This window comes from Pimephales promelas, chromosome 14 (genome assembly GCF_988280905.1).
Source record: "Pimephales promelas chromosome 14, fPimPro1.hap1.1, whole genome shotgun sequence".
NCBI lineage: Eukaryota > Metazoa > Chordata > Actinopteri > Cypriniformes > Leuciscidae > Pimephales > Pimephales promelas.
The window spans coordinates 32,698,195-32,714,849 of record NC_142782.1 but is presented as its reverse complement, the minus strand read 5'-3'; the positions used below and the strand labels follow the sequence as shown (position 1 = coordinate 32,714,849).

The window sequence follows — 16,655 nt, the reverse complement described above, 5'->3', positions numbered from 1 at the left end:
CAAATAATTTAGTTCAGTTTACAAAAACGTTCAAAGGTCTTGCACAGTCTGGTTTGTCTTTCACAAAACCCCTCACTTATTTGAGAAAATAACTGCCAACAATAATACTCACAATAAAAACTCTTAATTAGACCCCTTCTACATTCAATATGACAGACAACTAGAATTCATTCAAATATGTATATTAGCAAATAACACCACAGTTCCAAGTGTCTCAAATAACTTTTTAGTTTGAGTAGAAAGAAGAAAAAACAAAACAAAACCTACCTCACAAGTTTCTTCCACCACAAAGGTTACAAAAAGAAACAAAATGACCAATATCAGCAGTAATTCCTCCAACAGTTCAGTTCATATCGTTCAATAATCCACATAGTCAGCAAGGGAACGAGTATATAAATACATTTCCCCAATCAAAAACGGTCAAAAAAGTTAAGTCAAAACAGTCATCCAGAACTGGCCTAGTGTACTCACGAATCCTTCTTCCTTGAGGAGTCCGGTCCACGTTTTACTGGAATTACCCAGACGTGAGTATGCAGGCTGGAGGCTCCCGATCCATCAATTCCGCCCAGATTTTAGAACTGCTCACTCGTTCTGTTAGCCTCGCAGCGTCTCAACGACCATCCGCTAATCCACCATGACGAGGATACAATGCTTCACTTTTAATGATCCAGAGCGCGATTGATTACATCGCAGCCTTAACACTCTTTTTGCCCGGATAAAACAATAAATCACGGGAGTCTTCAAGCGGAGCTCCGCGAGGTACTCACTGACTGACTTCCAATCGCCGACCTCAACTTCCTTTCCTTGAAGTTTGAACGACGCACGTCATCCAGATAAAGCTGGCTGGGCTTCCGCCTCGTCATCATTTTCGTCGCTATCGTACGACGACCGCAGATTCACATAGCCTACTATATACATTGTTTTGATTTTGTGGATAATGAACTCGGATTATATTACTGATGAAAAATGACTGATAAATCTAGGATAAATAAACATTTAATTGCTTATTTTAAGACAACATCGTCACAACTGGAAAAATGTTGCCTTGTCTGATCAGTCTCTTACTTCTGTTGAGACATTCAGATGGTAGAGTCAGAATTTGGTGTAAACAGAATGAGAACATGGATCCATCATGCCTTGTTCCCACTGTGCAGACTGGTGGTGGTGGTGTAATGGTGTGGGGGATGTTTTCTTGGCACACTTTAGGCCCCATATGGCGCTTTTCCACTGCATAGTACGGTTCGGTTCGGTACGGCTCACTTGTGGTGCTTTTCCACTGCATGGTACGGTACTGTACGGCTCGCTTCAGGTCGCTTTAAATGGTACCTGGTCTGTTGAGGTTCCAAGCGTACCGTACCGGTACTAAAATGTGACGTGAAACACTGCAGATCACTGATTGGTCAGACAGAATCGTCACTACCAGCATCACTACTAGTGTCATTGGATTTGCGATATGTGACACGAGTTGTGGCTTTTTTTTAGCAGTATTTTTGTTTTGCTGCCATCAGCCTCATTTTAAACACATTTTTCCATCTAGCAGTTAAAAACAACCACATACCGAGAATCAGGAACACCATCCCCTCGATAGTCTCCATTGTTCCTGTGTTGTGGGTTTGAAAATGTGGCGCATTTAGATGATGTCATGGCAGTAGAGGTGCGCGCAAATAACGATCAGTCCCACACACTTTGAAGGGGTACTACTGCAGTGGAAACGCAAAGCGAGCCGAACTGTTCCACGCCGAGTCGAAGCGTACTGAGCCGAACCGTACCGTACTATGCAGTGGAAAAGCGCCTTTAGTGCCAATTGGGCATGGTTTAAATGCCACGGCCTACCTGAGCATTGTTTCTGACCATGTCCATCCCTTTATGGCCACCATGTCCCCATCCTCTGATGGCTACAGTACTTCCAGCAGGATAATGCACCATGTCACAAAAAGCACTAATCGTTTCTTGAACATGACAATGAGTTCACTGTACTAAAATGGCCCCCAGTCACCAGATTTCAACCCAATTGAGTATCTTCGGGATGTGGTGGAACGGGAGCTTCGTGCCCTGGATGTGCATCCCACAAATCTCCATCAACTGCAAGATGCTATCCTATCAATATGGGCCAACATTTCTAAAGAATGCTTTCAGCACCTTGTTGAATCAATGACACGTAGAATTAAGGCAGTTCTGAAGACGAAAGGGGGTCAAACACAGTATTAGTATGGTGTTCCTAATAATCCTATAGGTCAGTGTATATATATTATTTATAATAACTTACACAGTTTTGCTTCAGTTTGCCTTTTGAGAAAGTTTATTAACATTAAATCGACTGGAAAACAACACAAAATACTGACAAATATATATTTTTTTCAGTTTATTCATGCAATGTCTGTCATGAAAATTCGAGTGCCGCTCTGCTCCTGACATTACTGTGACCCTGAGAGGCTGTTCTTCCAGCAGGGATGGTGGTCTGTTGATTTTTCCGATCCCATGTGTGTGAAAGCGTGGTGTGGTCTCTCCCATCTGCTGGATGCAGCTCATTAGGATGCGATAGAGATCCCTTCCAAAACAAACCCAGTCTGCGCTCAGAGAATGGGGCTGGTGGTAAACACTAGAGCGACATGACAGCTTCACTCTCACCATCGATAAATCCTCTCGGCTTCACCAGCCTGCCTATGCACACCTGTAAGAGAGAGAGAGAGGGAGAGAAGGTGAAAATGCAAGCTGTCCCATGACCCAATGACAACAGATGACCCAAAAGAACCAGAACAACTGTGAAATATGATCAATACAAACACCCACCGTTCCACAGACAATTCCCAATATCCCTCATTCAGGTTCAGGAATATTCCTGTTCCTTTTTACATTATCTTAGTAGAGGTAATTTAGTGCTTGGTTGTGCTTTTATATTATATTATATTATATACATGTGATTTGTCTCAGAGGCTCACTTTAGAGAAATAAAAAGAGACAGAAATGTGTCACTATAGTTGCCATTCAGTGAGTGTTGAGTTACAAAATGAATGTGGATAACTGCTCAGATCATTTGATCAAAGAATTGCACGAAAAAATGTCCATATTGAGATCTTGGACTTTTGATTGCAGATTTTTTGATGTCTTGGCAAATCTGAGCAAAGTTTGAGACCTCGAGATCTCTCTTGAGTATGTAAGTCTCTCCATTTAATCTTATTTATTTAGGAGATTCAATTAAAGAGATGTCATTTGTGATGCTTCCTATGGGATCACATTCCATGAACTGCACTGCAAACAAAATGCTTTTCTTAATGGGAGTCTCAGTCTCCATTCACTTTCATTGCATCTTTTTTACAATGTAATAAAAGTGAATAGTGACCAATTCTGTCATTCTACCTCCGTTTGTGTTTCATGACAGAAACTTGGGAACGACACGAGTAAAAAATATATATATTTTTGTTTAGGTACAACTATAAAATAAAATCCCTTAATTAAATTTTAAATCCGGAAAACAAGTCTGACAAAATTATGAGAATTTTAATTTTTTTTTTAGGAAAACAAGAAAAATGCAAAGTAAGACTTTATTTATTTATTAACATTTTTCACCAAAATGTACTTTTTTTTTTAATCGGTCAAAGTCCATAAACATGCCTGCCTTGCTGAGCAACATCTTATCTCAGCATACATGCTTTATGAGCTATGGGTTTCTTGCTGGCTGACCGGGAAGAGTCACTGGTTAAGCTAGTTTAGAAGCCTAATGGAAACACAAGCAACTAATAATGATGACCAGCATCCAAAACACAACATATGCAGGTGTTCTCAGCAGGGTCGATATGAATTAAACAGGCCTCTGAGAAGGTATCCATAATTAAAAGAGTTCTCTGACATTGAAACACGAGACCAACCGAACCAAAACCTCTCGGAAACAATAGGAATATTTCAGCATTTATGAGTACATCTCCACTTTCAGGTTCAGACCTCATAATTTTCGGGTGTCAGCTCTCCAGTTTTGGAGAATAACACTGTAAAAAATAAACCGTAATTTAAAAAAAAAAGTTATTTGTTTTACATACTTAAAAACTTTTGAAATAAAAAAAAAGCAATAAACATTAATTTTACAACATTAAATGTAACATAAAACCCTTAACTGATCAGAAAAAAAAACTAAGAAAACTATAAAGAAACAGTTATTTCAACAAAAATACATCAAATGTGAAGTGTCACGCAGGGAATTGTGGGAATGTCAATTGACGTTTTTTTTCACTCTAAATTATACAATGAGTTGGTAAATTTAACAGTATTTTACAGTAAAATTACATTTAAATATTCTATCAGATCTATCGGAGTCATTTACCGTATATAGTAAGGAAAATTTCTGTTAACCAATTAACTTTTTTCACTGTAAATTATACAATGAGTTGTTAAAATGAAAGGTATTTTACAGAAAAATTACATTAAATGTACTATCAGTCATTTACCGTATATAGTAAGGAAACTCTGTTAACCAATTAACGTTTTTTTTCACTGTAAATTATACAAGTTGTTAAAATTAACGGTATTTTACAGTAAAATTGCATTAAATGTACCATCAGATCTATCAGTCATTTACCGTATACAGTAAGGAAACTTTCTGTTAACCAATTAACATTTTTTCACTGTAAATTATACAATGAGTTGTTAAAATGAGCGGTATTTTACAGTAAAATTACATTAAATGTACTATCAGTCATTTACCGTATATAGTAAGGAAACTTTCTGTTAACCAATTAACATTTTTTTCACTGTAAATTATACAAGTTGTTAAAATTAACGGTATTTTACAGTAAAATTGCATTAAATGTACTATCAGATCTATCACAGTCATTTACCGTGTACAGTAAGGAAACTTTCTGTTAACCAATTAACATTTTTTCACAGTAAATTATACAATGAGTTGTTAAAATGAACGGTATTTTACAGTAAAAATCAGATCCATCACAGTTATTTACCGTGTACAGTAAGGAAACTTTCTGTTAACTAATTAACGTTTTTTCACTGTAAATTATACAATGAGTTGTTAAAATTAACAGTATTTTACAGTAAAGATCTAGTCAGATCTATCACAGTCATTTACCATATATAGTAAGGAAACTTTCTGTTAACCAATTAATGTTTTTTTCACTGTTACTGTCTTTTACCGTTAAAAACACGATCATTTTTTTTACAGCACACACTTATTGAACATGTGCATTTCTCTGAACTGGATGGAGCTCACGCATAAAACGCCCATGCCATCCCAAACACAACGGGATTTGTCCTCCTAAACCACATGTAATGGAAACAGAGCTCCTGCTGTCTGCAGGTGGAAACATGGTTAACCGCCGCTTACTTATAATCATCATACTCACAGCCACCTGCTGTCAGACACTCTTATGTAATTACAATGGGTTCAACGCTATTTATAATCTTTGATTTCATACAGTACTTCTTGATCTTTTTGCAGAAGATTGTTCCATTTTTTTTTTTTTACCGCTTTTAGCAGTGTTTCTCAACCGGTGAGTCGCGAATTAACAGTGGTCACGGCTTAATGATCATGGGAAGTCCCATGGCCAAACCACTGACTTATAATACTTTATAATTTTGTACTTTTTATGTCAGGGCAAGAGTAATTCAGGTTGTAAAAAAAAGTTACCACATTTATTGTAGAAAAAATATCTCTTTACATCATTCTGGACACCATTGACTTACGTCACTGATTGTAATTCATGTTTCATGACTTTTAAAACATCATGTTTGTAATAAACCGAACAAAAGGATTCTCTCGTTTGACGCGACCCTCGGGTCAGAACGCAACACAATGCTATATTGTCCGATCTTACGAATGATGCATCGACGCAGCGCTATAGCTTCCAGACAGATTCTTGTTTCCAATGAATCATTTGATTTACAAGTTGTAGTCCTCACGGGGTGTCGTAATAGAATGTCCGAGCTTTCCACGAATCACAGTGACATGTAAGAAATAGGTTTTCGGGTGTTGGGTCGACAACTGCTCAAAGCTACTCAGAAAACAGCCGAGCGGCTCAGTCACCCACGGTGGAAGGAATTTATGAGAGGACAATCGCTTTCACTGTTCCATGAGAAACAAATAGATCCGGACCACCAATTGGGAATGTTGACAACCGCGCTTTTTTTTTTTTTTAGAATACAAGCTTTATAAGAGAAAAACTCTCTGCTACTGTTATGGCAGTTCTTAATCAGCATATTTGTCTGGTTTTCCATTAAAAAGAAAATATTTCTTGAAGTGAGCCGTCTTTATTTGTATTGCTCATTTTAAACATAAAATTCTCTCAATTTAAGTTGTAAAAGTCAAAAGGAGAATCGTGTAAACGTTTTTCGAATGAGCTATACATTTTCCTCAAAGTCTTAAAGGGACAGTTCACCCATTAATGTAGATTCTGTCATCATTTGCTCACCCTCGTGTCATCCTAAACCTGTATGACTTTCATTCTTCTGTGGGACATAAACACAAACTATCTTAAGCAATTTAGCTTTTTTAAGGAATGTTATTTTTGTTTTATTAAGAATTAAAACGGTGTCAGTTGCTCACCTTTACACGGTTCCAAACGTTGATTTTCTGTGAAACACAAAATGCTTTTGTTTTCATTTCCAGGTAAAACCTTTAATTATGGGGACAAAATATCACCACAAAAAAAAAAAACTTTTTTTTTGTTCAGAAAGTTGTCTGTAATGGGTAGGGGATAGAATATAGAGTTTGTACGGTATAAAAAAACATGTTTATAGAGAGACTTCCTAAAACATGAAAACAGTGTGTGTGTCCGTGTGTGTGTCCATCCGGAAAAATATTCTGAATGTTCTGATCCAATCTGACTTCTGACCTGTAATGCTGCCTGAATCATAATCATACACTTTATTTTCTTCTATATTTATCTAATATTTCTTCTAATATTTTCTTCTAGATCTGCTGTAGAGCCGAAACAAACTCTGTTGCGTTATTTTCCTGTTATCACTGTAAAGCTGCTTTGAAACAATCTGTATTATAAAAATCTCTCTATAAATAAAGGTGATTTGACTTTGCGTGTGTGCGTCGACTGGACTGGTCCCAGCTGCACCAGGTCATGGCACCAACTCGGATAAGACTCAAACTCCTCCAGGCGATTTGTCCCAGCCTGTTGCCATATGCATCCTCCACGTTCCTCGGGGTCTGTCCCACATGGTGCCGTAGTGGCATGCAGACTCAGAGGTTGTAGAGGACACGCTGGCTTCTCCGGTCATGCTGATATTTGTGTCGCCTGCTGACAGTTGGCCTTGCGCACACAAACACACACACACACACACACACACACAGTGTCATTGTGTCGGGCCGGTGATGCAGACTGACAGAGCTTCACTACGCATCTGGCATCAAGGTGGGTGAGAGAGAGCTTAGACATCCACAAAGACTGTCCTTCCAGGTTAAATGTGGCAGACATGAACTGTGTTCAGAATGAAATACTTGCATACTGCTTATGTGACCCACCACATTGAGTTTGGGTCATGAGTGTAGTAAATAGTCAACGCGTTCTCATCCTAGGGCGATCTCATCCTAGAAATTTCATCTAAATCCAACGCACATTGCACCCTTTAGCGTCAATATAACACACATAGAGCTTTGTTCGGTTATGGGTAGGTTTAGGTCTGGGTAGGGTTAGGGTTAGACCACTAGGAGGCGCCATCTGGCCCATATATATCTGCGTCCAATGCATTCTCATTCCAGGGCGCCTTTGAAATAGTGTGTAAATCTGACGCACATGGCACCCTTTGGCGTCAAAATAACGCTTCGGTTATGGGTAGGTTTAGGTCTTGGGTAGGGTTAGGGTTAGACCACTAGGAGGCGCCATCTGGCCCATATATATCTGCGTCCAATACATTCTCATTCCAGGGCACATTTGAAATAGTGTGTAAATCTGACGCACATGGCACCCTTTGGCGTCAAAATAACGCTTCGGTTATGGGTTGGTTTAGGTCTGGGGTAGGGTTAGGGTTGGACCACTAGGAGGCGCTTTCTGGCCCATATATATCTGCGTCCAATGCATTCTCATTCCAGGGTGCCTTTGAAATAGTGTGTAAATCTGACGCACATGGCACGCTTTGGCATCACTACAACACTTCGGTTATCGGTAGGTTTAGGGTTGGACCACTAGGAGGCGCCATCTGGCCCATATATATCTGACTCATATTGACGCTAAAGGGTGCCATGTGTGTCGGATGTAGACACAATGTAAAAAGTATCAGTATATGCAACCCGATCTCACGAGAATTCGTACGCATTTTACGAGGTGGCTAATTCGTACGACCTCACTCGTACGAATTAGTAAGTTTTTGCTAAATCGTACATATTTTACGAATCGGCCAATTCTTATGAATTCGTACGAATGACCTACCCCTGACCCCGCCCCTAAACCTACCCATCACGTGGGTTTGGACAAATCGTACGAATTCGTACGAGTGAGGTCGTATGAATTAGTACGAATTAAGCACTCGTACGAATTGGTCATGAGATAGCGTAGGTATATGACGCTTTGGGATGAGAACGGGTTGAAATAGTTTACACACTTACTACATACTACTGTCTAATCTTCACAGTGTACATACTGAAGGAATACAAAGTGCTAGTATGCTCTTTCCACTCACACATTAAGAAAAGTGTACATTAAATTAATTTAAGACGAAAACAAAACCGGCATCCTTGCCCTGTTCTGCGTCTCGCTCATGAGGACTGTATGCAACACTGCATTATTTAGCAAGCCTAAACAATACACTAAGTGTTTTCTTTTTGTTCTTGTTTTGTTGCTTCCACTTGACATCCCATGGAAAATACAGAGACCTTGAGAGCTATAGTGGTTTGTTAGTATATCGGGAGATGTGGCTGTCTGGATCAGTCTTTGTGAAAGCAAGCGCAAGTACAACACACTCTGTCATCAGCTTTTTCTGCTCAATGTCAAAAGCACTTGTTCAGCTGGCTACGTTTCCACGAATCGAAATTGATTTTGTGTGTACCGTGCCGTTGCCATGACGAAAGTGGCAAAAGAAAAGCAGAGTTTTGCTATCTTTTTTTCTTTTCTATTTCTAATATTAAAAAAAATGAATACCCAGAAGCACTGCTCTGAGTCTTGCATGTATTGCACGCATGATGAACGCATGCACTTGTGCTCGCAGGACATCTGCAAACATTCGAGACCCTCCCGCGGGATATTGATTCCTCATTGTTTCCTCTTTTCACAAGAACTCCTGTGTTTGTGAGCATTGCTGAGATTAAGCCCCCCCCAATCAGATCCGCCGGTTCATCTCCGAGCCACTATTACTGTAGGACAAATATAAACAGGAATTAATTTTCCCCTGCAGACCACTGCTAGATTCAGTCGCTGATTAGCCATACGCTTGTTCTCGCCTGCTTTTATTACATTAATAACAAGGGAATTCATTTTGTTTTATTGCGTTGATGAAACAAGGAACATTAATTAATCAGGCATTCAGAGGCGGGAGAACGGAGCAAGTGCGTTTGGATCCATAGTGAGCACTGGGATTGTTTGGATTTCTGAAAATAGGGATTGTGCCGATACAGGTTAGATGTTTTGCACATCACTAGCGGACGACGCCAAATTCAGGTGTAAACGGGGTCTAAAACGGTGTGAACATTAGCTGATGCGTCACCATGATGGGAAGCGCGCTAGACAACCAGGGTTTAAACTTTGTTGGGTAGAGACCAAAGTTTGTATTGAAGACGAAAAACGTATCAAGTACAGTGTTCTCTCACTATTCCTGATTTCTAACACACACTCAGTGTTCGGCTGGTCTTGTGGCCGTCAGAGCCGAAACTAAAGCTGATGCCCTCGTGTGTTTCTCTGTTGTCTCCAGGCGTATATTACTTAAAGGGATAGTTCACTTTGAAATTAATTTTTGGTATGTTTTATCTTACCTCAAGGGCATTCAAGATGGAGGTGTCTTTGTTTCCGTAGTAGTTTCAATTTTAATATTTTTAGGTTTGATGGCCTAAGACACGAAACGAGCGGTTTGTGTGAGAAAACAAACAGTATTTGTATAATTTTTACCTCTTGTAACTCACTTGGATGTGGCTGTGGTTACAAGAGGTAAAAACGATATAAATATTGTGTCTTAGGCCATCAACGTGTACTTACATTTGCGAGTCATTAAGTCATGTTTAATTTGGACTTCTCTGTGCATGCTCTTTGAGGTGGTGACCATAGACCTCCATTATATGGCTGACAGACAAGAACGGTTTAATCTAAAAATATCAAAATTGAAAATACTGCGGAAACAAAGACACCTACATCTTGGATGCCCTTGAGGTAAGATAAAACATACCAAAAAATAATTTCAAAGTGAACCATCCCTTTATATTTATTTTGTCCATTGGACCTAAAGATCAGAAAAAACACATTCATTTACCCGCCCGTCAAAGAAATCAGGACATGAGTGGCTGAAAGTGGACAAAAGAGACAGATTTAACACCAAGTGTAAACAGAAATGTGTCTCCATCGTCTACTTGGGATCCGATCGACCGAAATCCATCTTAATTCTAGTTTATGCGGTAAATGTGCTTTCATCATAGTTTATGCACATGTTTTCTTATCAAATAAAAAATGCATTACATTCAGTGAATCTGGAATTCAAACCCAAATTGCATTTCTCATCCCTACAGAAAAGGCAACATGCTGAGAAAAGGTGGGTGAAGCTTGTAGACAAAATGTTTCTGTAAGAGTCGTATAGGACAGGCCTTCGTCCAACACTGAGCTGTTGTCTCATCTGTAAGTGACAAAATTCAGATGCTGCGACATGTTGTTTATGTGCTGAGCAGCATGGCAGAGGCAGCAGGCGTGCCACAAACTTTTGATTTATTAAACAAGTCGCCTTGCCATGGCTACAAATTTCCCTGACATTACAAAAAAAATAAAACAGGGGACTGTCGCCTGGCACGGCATATCGAAGAATTACAACAGGATGCAGAAGTGAGGACAAACACAAACAGGGCCTACATTCACTTCTGCTGCAAACTGCACTGTAGATGAAACAATAGATAAAAAGCTGGATGCTTAAATCTGGATGCTTAATGAAAAAGTAGTGATTCTTTTTGAAAAAATAGTGATTCTTTTGGGAAAAGTAGTGATTCTTTTTGAAAAAATAGTGATTCTTTCTGAAATAGTAGTGACTCTTTTGGGAAAAGTAGTGATTCTATTTGAAAAAGTAGTGATTCTTTTAGAAAAAAAGTAGTGATTCTTTTTGAAAAAGTAGTGATTCTTTCAGAAATAGTAGTGACTCTTTTTGGGAAAAGTAGTGATTCTATTTGAAAAAGTAGTGATTCTTTTGGGAAAAGTAGTGATTCTTTTTGAAAAAGTAGTGATTCTTTTAAGGAAAAGTAATGATTTTTTTGAAAAAGTAGTGATTTTTTTGGGAAAAATAGTGATTCTATTTGAAAAAGTAGTCATTCTTTTTGAAAAAAGTAGCGATTCTTTTTGAAAAAGTAATGAATCTTTTGGGAAAAGTAGTGATTCTTTTTGAAAAAGTAGCGATTCTTTATTAAAAAGCAGTGATTCTTTTTGGGAAAAAGTAGTGATTCTTTTTTAAAAAGTAGCGATTCTTTCTGAAAAAGTAGTGATTCTTTTTGGGGAAAAGTAGCGATTCTTTCTGAAAAAGTAGTGATTCTTTTTGGGAAAAGTAGCGATTCTATTTGAAAAAGTAGTGATTCTTTTTGGAAAAAGTAGTGATTCTATTTGAAAAAGTAGTGATTCTTTTTGGGAAAAGTAGCGATTCTATTTGAAAAAGTAGTGATTCTTTTTGAAAAAAGTAGCGATTCTTTTTGAAAAAGTTGTGATTCTTTTTGGGAAAAGGTTCTAAAGATGCTTCTTGAAATCCCAACATCCAGACACATTCTATTGCAAGCGTTTTGCAAGTGCGTTTGGTATACTAATGATCTGAAGTGCATCTGATTTCAGAAGATAATGCTGTAGGACAGCAGAGGAGTGAGCGGCACCTTTCCCCAGTTTTGAGGGTCCACACAGAACCCCATCAGATGGAAGTTTTTGCACTGATCAGCCCCGCCATGATTGTGGCGGGATGCTTATCAAGGGCCCTGGCACCTCACGTTTCCAGCTCACTGCAGCTGAAGACAGGCGAGGAAACACACACACAGCGGGAAGAGTTATCGTCCAATGAATGCTGAAGGAGAAAGGGCAGATAGATTGCTGTTGTCACTTCTTTTTCATTTATTTACCCTTGGCCCTTATCAGGCTCGCCATGCAAACACGGGCGTTCAAATACCAGTGTCACAATTAGAATCAGGAAGGGCTCTTGTAATGGGAAATGAGAAATCGGCATAGCGGGGCATTGAGACAGAAGACCCACCTCCGCTCCTCTAATAATCACTCGAGACGGGATTTACTGCTGCTGGATGGCGTTTATGAGAAGAATTCAAGAATAATGTCTTATTTGGAAATAATCTGAAGATGATATTTAATAAAATATAGATTAAATGTCATTATTTACTCACGGACACTCCTGCATGTTTCATGCAAAATGCACGAATGATAGTATTAAACAACTTATTACTATTCAAGAATGCAAAGCTGTGAAATGATGCGACCCTGCTGTCCTACAGCATTAACTTCTGAAGTCAGACACACTTCAGATCATTACTATACCAAACTACACCCTAGCAAAACGCTTGACATTGTGTCTACATCCGACGCACATGGCATGGCAGTGGCACCCTTTAGCGTTAATATGAGACACAGATATATATATGGGCCAGAAGGCGCCTCCTAGTGGTCTAACCCTAACACTACCCCAGACCTAAACCTACCCATAACTGAAGCGTGTTATATTGATGCTAAAGGGTGCCATGTGTGTCGGATTTAGATGCAATGTCAAAAGCGTCGCCTATATGACGCCCTACGATGAGAATGCGTTGCAGTCTTGGATCAGTTTGGATTTCGGCAAAATTATGTGCTTCCGAATTAATTTTATAAGGCAAGTTAAAGCTGTAAATGTTTCCTAGTGTCAGAACACCATACACTCAGTCATATAATGCAGGTCTATGGTCACCACTTTAATGACTTGTAATTGTAAGTACACATTGATGGCCTAAAAAGGTAAAAGCAACATAAATACTGTTCGTTTTCTCACACAAACCGCTCGTTTCGTGTCTTAGGCCATCAATGTGTACTTACATTTACGAGTCATTGTATCATGTTTAATTTGGACTTCTCTGTGCATGCTCTTTGAGGTGGTGACCATAGACCTCCATTATATGACTGACAGACAAGAACGGTTTGACCTAAAAATATCAAAACTACTGTGGAAACAAAGACACCTACATCTTGGATGCCCTTGAGGTAAAAGCTAAAAACATACCAAAAATTAATTTCAAAGTGAACTATTCCTTTAAGTTTTTTTTTAGCAGCATGTAGCATGTTTAGTAGCATGTTTTTTTTAAATTTTTTATTTTTTTATATATTCTGTGGATAGCGAAGGGATTTTTTAAAGAAAAAGGGGGGGAAAGCCTTTTCTTTCAGGATAAAGGTTGCTTAATGCCCCAGGATACTTAATCAGCTGGTTATTGGTTATTAGATTGGTTTCTTATAGAGAAAAACTAAGCTCCCGAAAGGTTTGCCCTCCATTTAATCAGATTTTTGCAAAAGAGAAACTCGTTTGTTCTCTCCTTCAGGCTGTTCATATATGTAAATCTAAACTAATAGTCTGGTTATGAATGCATGAAACCATGAATACTTTTCCTGTGGAATACGGCGTGCCACTTATATCCGGATATGAGTGGAATGAGTCATTAGTTCGGCTTAAAACAGTCTTATTCAATGTGTGTCAGAGCAGGATGGAAGCAGATATATTTGCAAATTACTCATTCCCAAGAATTCTGGGATATGCATTGGCTCCACATGCTCATTCGGAGATAATGCAGCCGGGGAAATTATACATCCACACATATCCGTGGACTAAGGCCTTTTCTGTGCTGCGAAGCCCCGCTTTATTCCGCTGACCAAGCGTCTAATGCATATTGTTATTCGAGCTCATTGGCCGAGCTCTAACAACTATGAAAATGACTTTTTGCCCATCAAAAGCTTCAAAGGTCTCTCGTGTGCCAAAGCCAGTGTTCAACCCTGACCTGTGAGCAGCATGCAGAGATCTCACAGGAGGGAAGCGTTCGCACAGCACAGCCTCGTCTTTGTGTGTGTCTGGCGCGTGAGGGGTTTTAGTAGTTAGTGTGTAGATTTAGAAGTCTATTTGTTTGCTCGATTAGTTTGGCATAAAGTATTTCCATGGCTCTCTTGATTTCATTTACCGTAATTACCGTCCAGCGATAGACTCAGGGAAGCTTGAAATATCAAGGCCATGGCAGACCAAACAAATGAGCTGATTAATTGGAACTGTATCAATGAGTTATTCAGATCTCGTGGGCAGTCGGAAAAAAAATATTATTTCTGGATCTCATGGAAACTTGTCCTGATAACATTTCAGTTTAAAATCTTTGAACTTAAAATCAAACATTGAACACTGAACTTAAAATCAAAAGCAAAACATTAATATATAAATGATTTTCTTCTCAAGCCCCGCCCACAGTGAAATGTAATTGATCATGCTTTACTTTCCAGGGGTGCGTTTCCCGAAAGCATCGTTAGCCAACTACGGTAGCAAGTTCCATCGTTATCATAGTTCAATGAGTCGGTGTTTCCCGAAACAATCGTTCCAGCGAACATTCGCAAACAGCATCGCAAAGTTGTGTGGTTTGAACGACAGCTCTCGACCTGTGGTTAGAGGCATAGTTTCTATATTGAATGACATTTGGACGTAATAAATCCTTATCTTGAGCAAAATAAGCAAACCTGTGCCTTTTATTCAGAATACATACAAATGTAATTTGTACGGAGGTGTATTGCATTCACTTGAAGAAAAAAAATCTACTCTGTTTTTCTGAATTAACGAGTTAATTTTTCATGAGAAATTTTTTTTGCTCTGTTTTTCTGAATTAATGAGTTAATTTTTCGTGAGAAAAAAAGTTTTTGCTCTGTTTTTCTGAATTAACGAGTTAATTTTTCATGAGAAAAAAGTTTTTGCTCTGTTTTTCTGAATTAACGAGTTAATTTTTCATGAGAAAAAAGTTTTTGCTCTGTTTTTCTGAATTAATGAGTTAATTTCTCATGAGAACATTTTTTTGCTCTGTTTTTCTGAATTAATGAGTTAATTTTTCACTAGAAATTTTTTTTGCTCTGTTTTTCATTTTTTTCTTCAAGTGAATGCAATACGCCTCCGTAAATTTGCGTCTTTTAGTTTGTCAAAAGATTTAAAGTACCGTGTTTGAAGAGTGCGCATGTGCGAACGTGCTCTACTACGCAAGAACGAGCCAAATATTAAGTCTGGTAATAAAGCAAAACAACTGAGAACAATTAGAAATAGTCCTCAGATAACATGTGCGTAATTTATATATTAAAAAAAATCTAGCGTTAATTGGATCTCAGTTTCATTAAAAGTAGTTATCACTCCACCACGTGCGAAACCAACGTGGTTGAACAATACTTTGCGACAATGGGTTTCGGGAAACAGTCGTGACTAGCTAGTTGATTTCTCCAACGATGCATCGTACTATGGTAGTGAAGCAGCGAGCTGCATAGTTGTATGGGAAACGCACCCCAGTCCGAATGCAATGATACAATGTCCTACCTGCCCTTTCAGCATATGTATTTTTAAATCTCGAAATGTCCAATGAACGAAATGACTCGGGAAAAGATTTGTTCATTTTGACAAACGAGTTCGAACAAGAGAGTCACAAACGCGCATCACAGAACAGAGCAAGGCGAGCGTTTGTGCTTATAAAACTTAAACTTATGAGATCGTTTCACTGGATAAGACCCTTATTCGTCGTCTGGTGTTGTTTAAAGCCCGTTGAAGCTGCACTGAAACTCTCATTTGGACCTTGAACCGTTTGGTTCCCATTGAAGTCCATTATATGGAATGTTTTCATCAAAAACCTTAATTTCTTTTCGACTGAAGAAAGAAAAACATTGACATCTTGGATGACATGGGGGTGAGTAAATTATCCGCAAAAGTTTATTTTTATTTTTTATTTTAAGTGAACTACTCCTTTAAGTTATGAGCATTATTATTGTAATGTTATGTGCTTTGAGACATGAGGTAGTTTCCCATGTGAAGCTTTTGTTTGCTCCTTGCTGTCCGCGTTCATGTGTTTTGAAGGAGGCGTGTCTTCTCTGTGGAGATGCTCTGAAGGGAGGGTGGGACCTTATGCTTTCAAAGCTAGCTCTGAAAATCCCCTACCCTTCCTTTTAATTATCATGCAATTAATATCACAGTGCAGGATCATCAAGTGTGTAATCAATTTTGGCGTGATGTTTCCAAACAGGTTTCTTGAACACTCCCCGTCTGCCATTGATCGGAGAAAGAAACAAATTAAGGAAGAAAGTGTTTGACCATTTATTTTCAGTTCCCACTGCTTTGTCTTGATGCTGCATCACCGGAGGAAAATAAGAAAGCTCTGAAAAGGTTGAATCAGCATTTCTAACAAAGCAATGTTTTCCAGGGAGGTGGCCAAGGTCTTGTGAAATATTGAAAGGGTGAAAGATTGAGACCTCTCAGAAAATGAAAAGAAAATAGCTGATCTTCAGCAAATATGA

The 16,655-nt window shown here is 38.7% G+C and overlaps 1 protein-coding gene across 5 annotated transcripts in view; it reads right to left on the bottom strand.

The window, feature by feature from the left end:
* Positions 1-2,281: 2,281 nt before the first annotated feature.
* The window catches only part of LOC120481353 (uncharacterized), a 92,769-nt gene continuing 78,395 nt past the window's right edge, over positions 2,282-16,655 (bottom strand). For 4 of the 5 annotated variants that reach the window (XR_016146554.1, XR_016146555.1, XR_016146556.1 and 1 more), the window contains one exon: positions 2,282-2,671. Coding sequence is in view for 1 of the 5 variants with exons in the window: in XM_089119868.1 (XP_088975994.1) it covers positions 7,099-7,265 (167 nt within the window). In the remaining 4 variants the exon portion in view is untranslated. Of the gene's footprint in view, positions 2,672-6,163; positions 7,266-16,655 lie in introns of those variants that run through there. The other variant, XM_089119868.1, reaches the window with a different exon arrangement.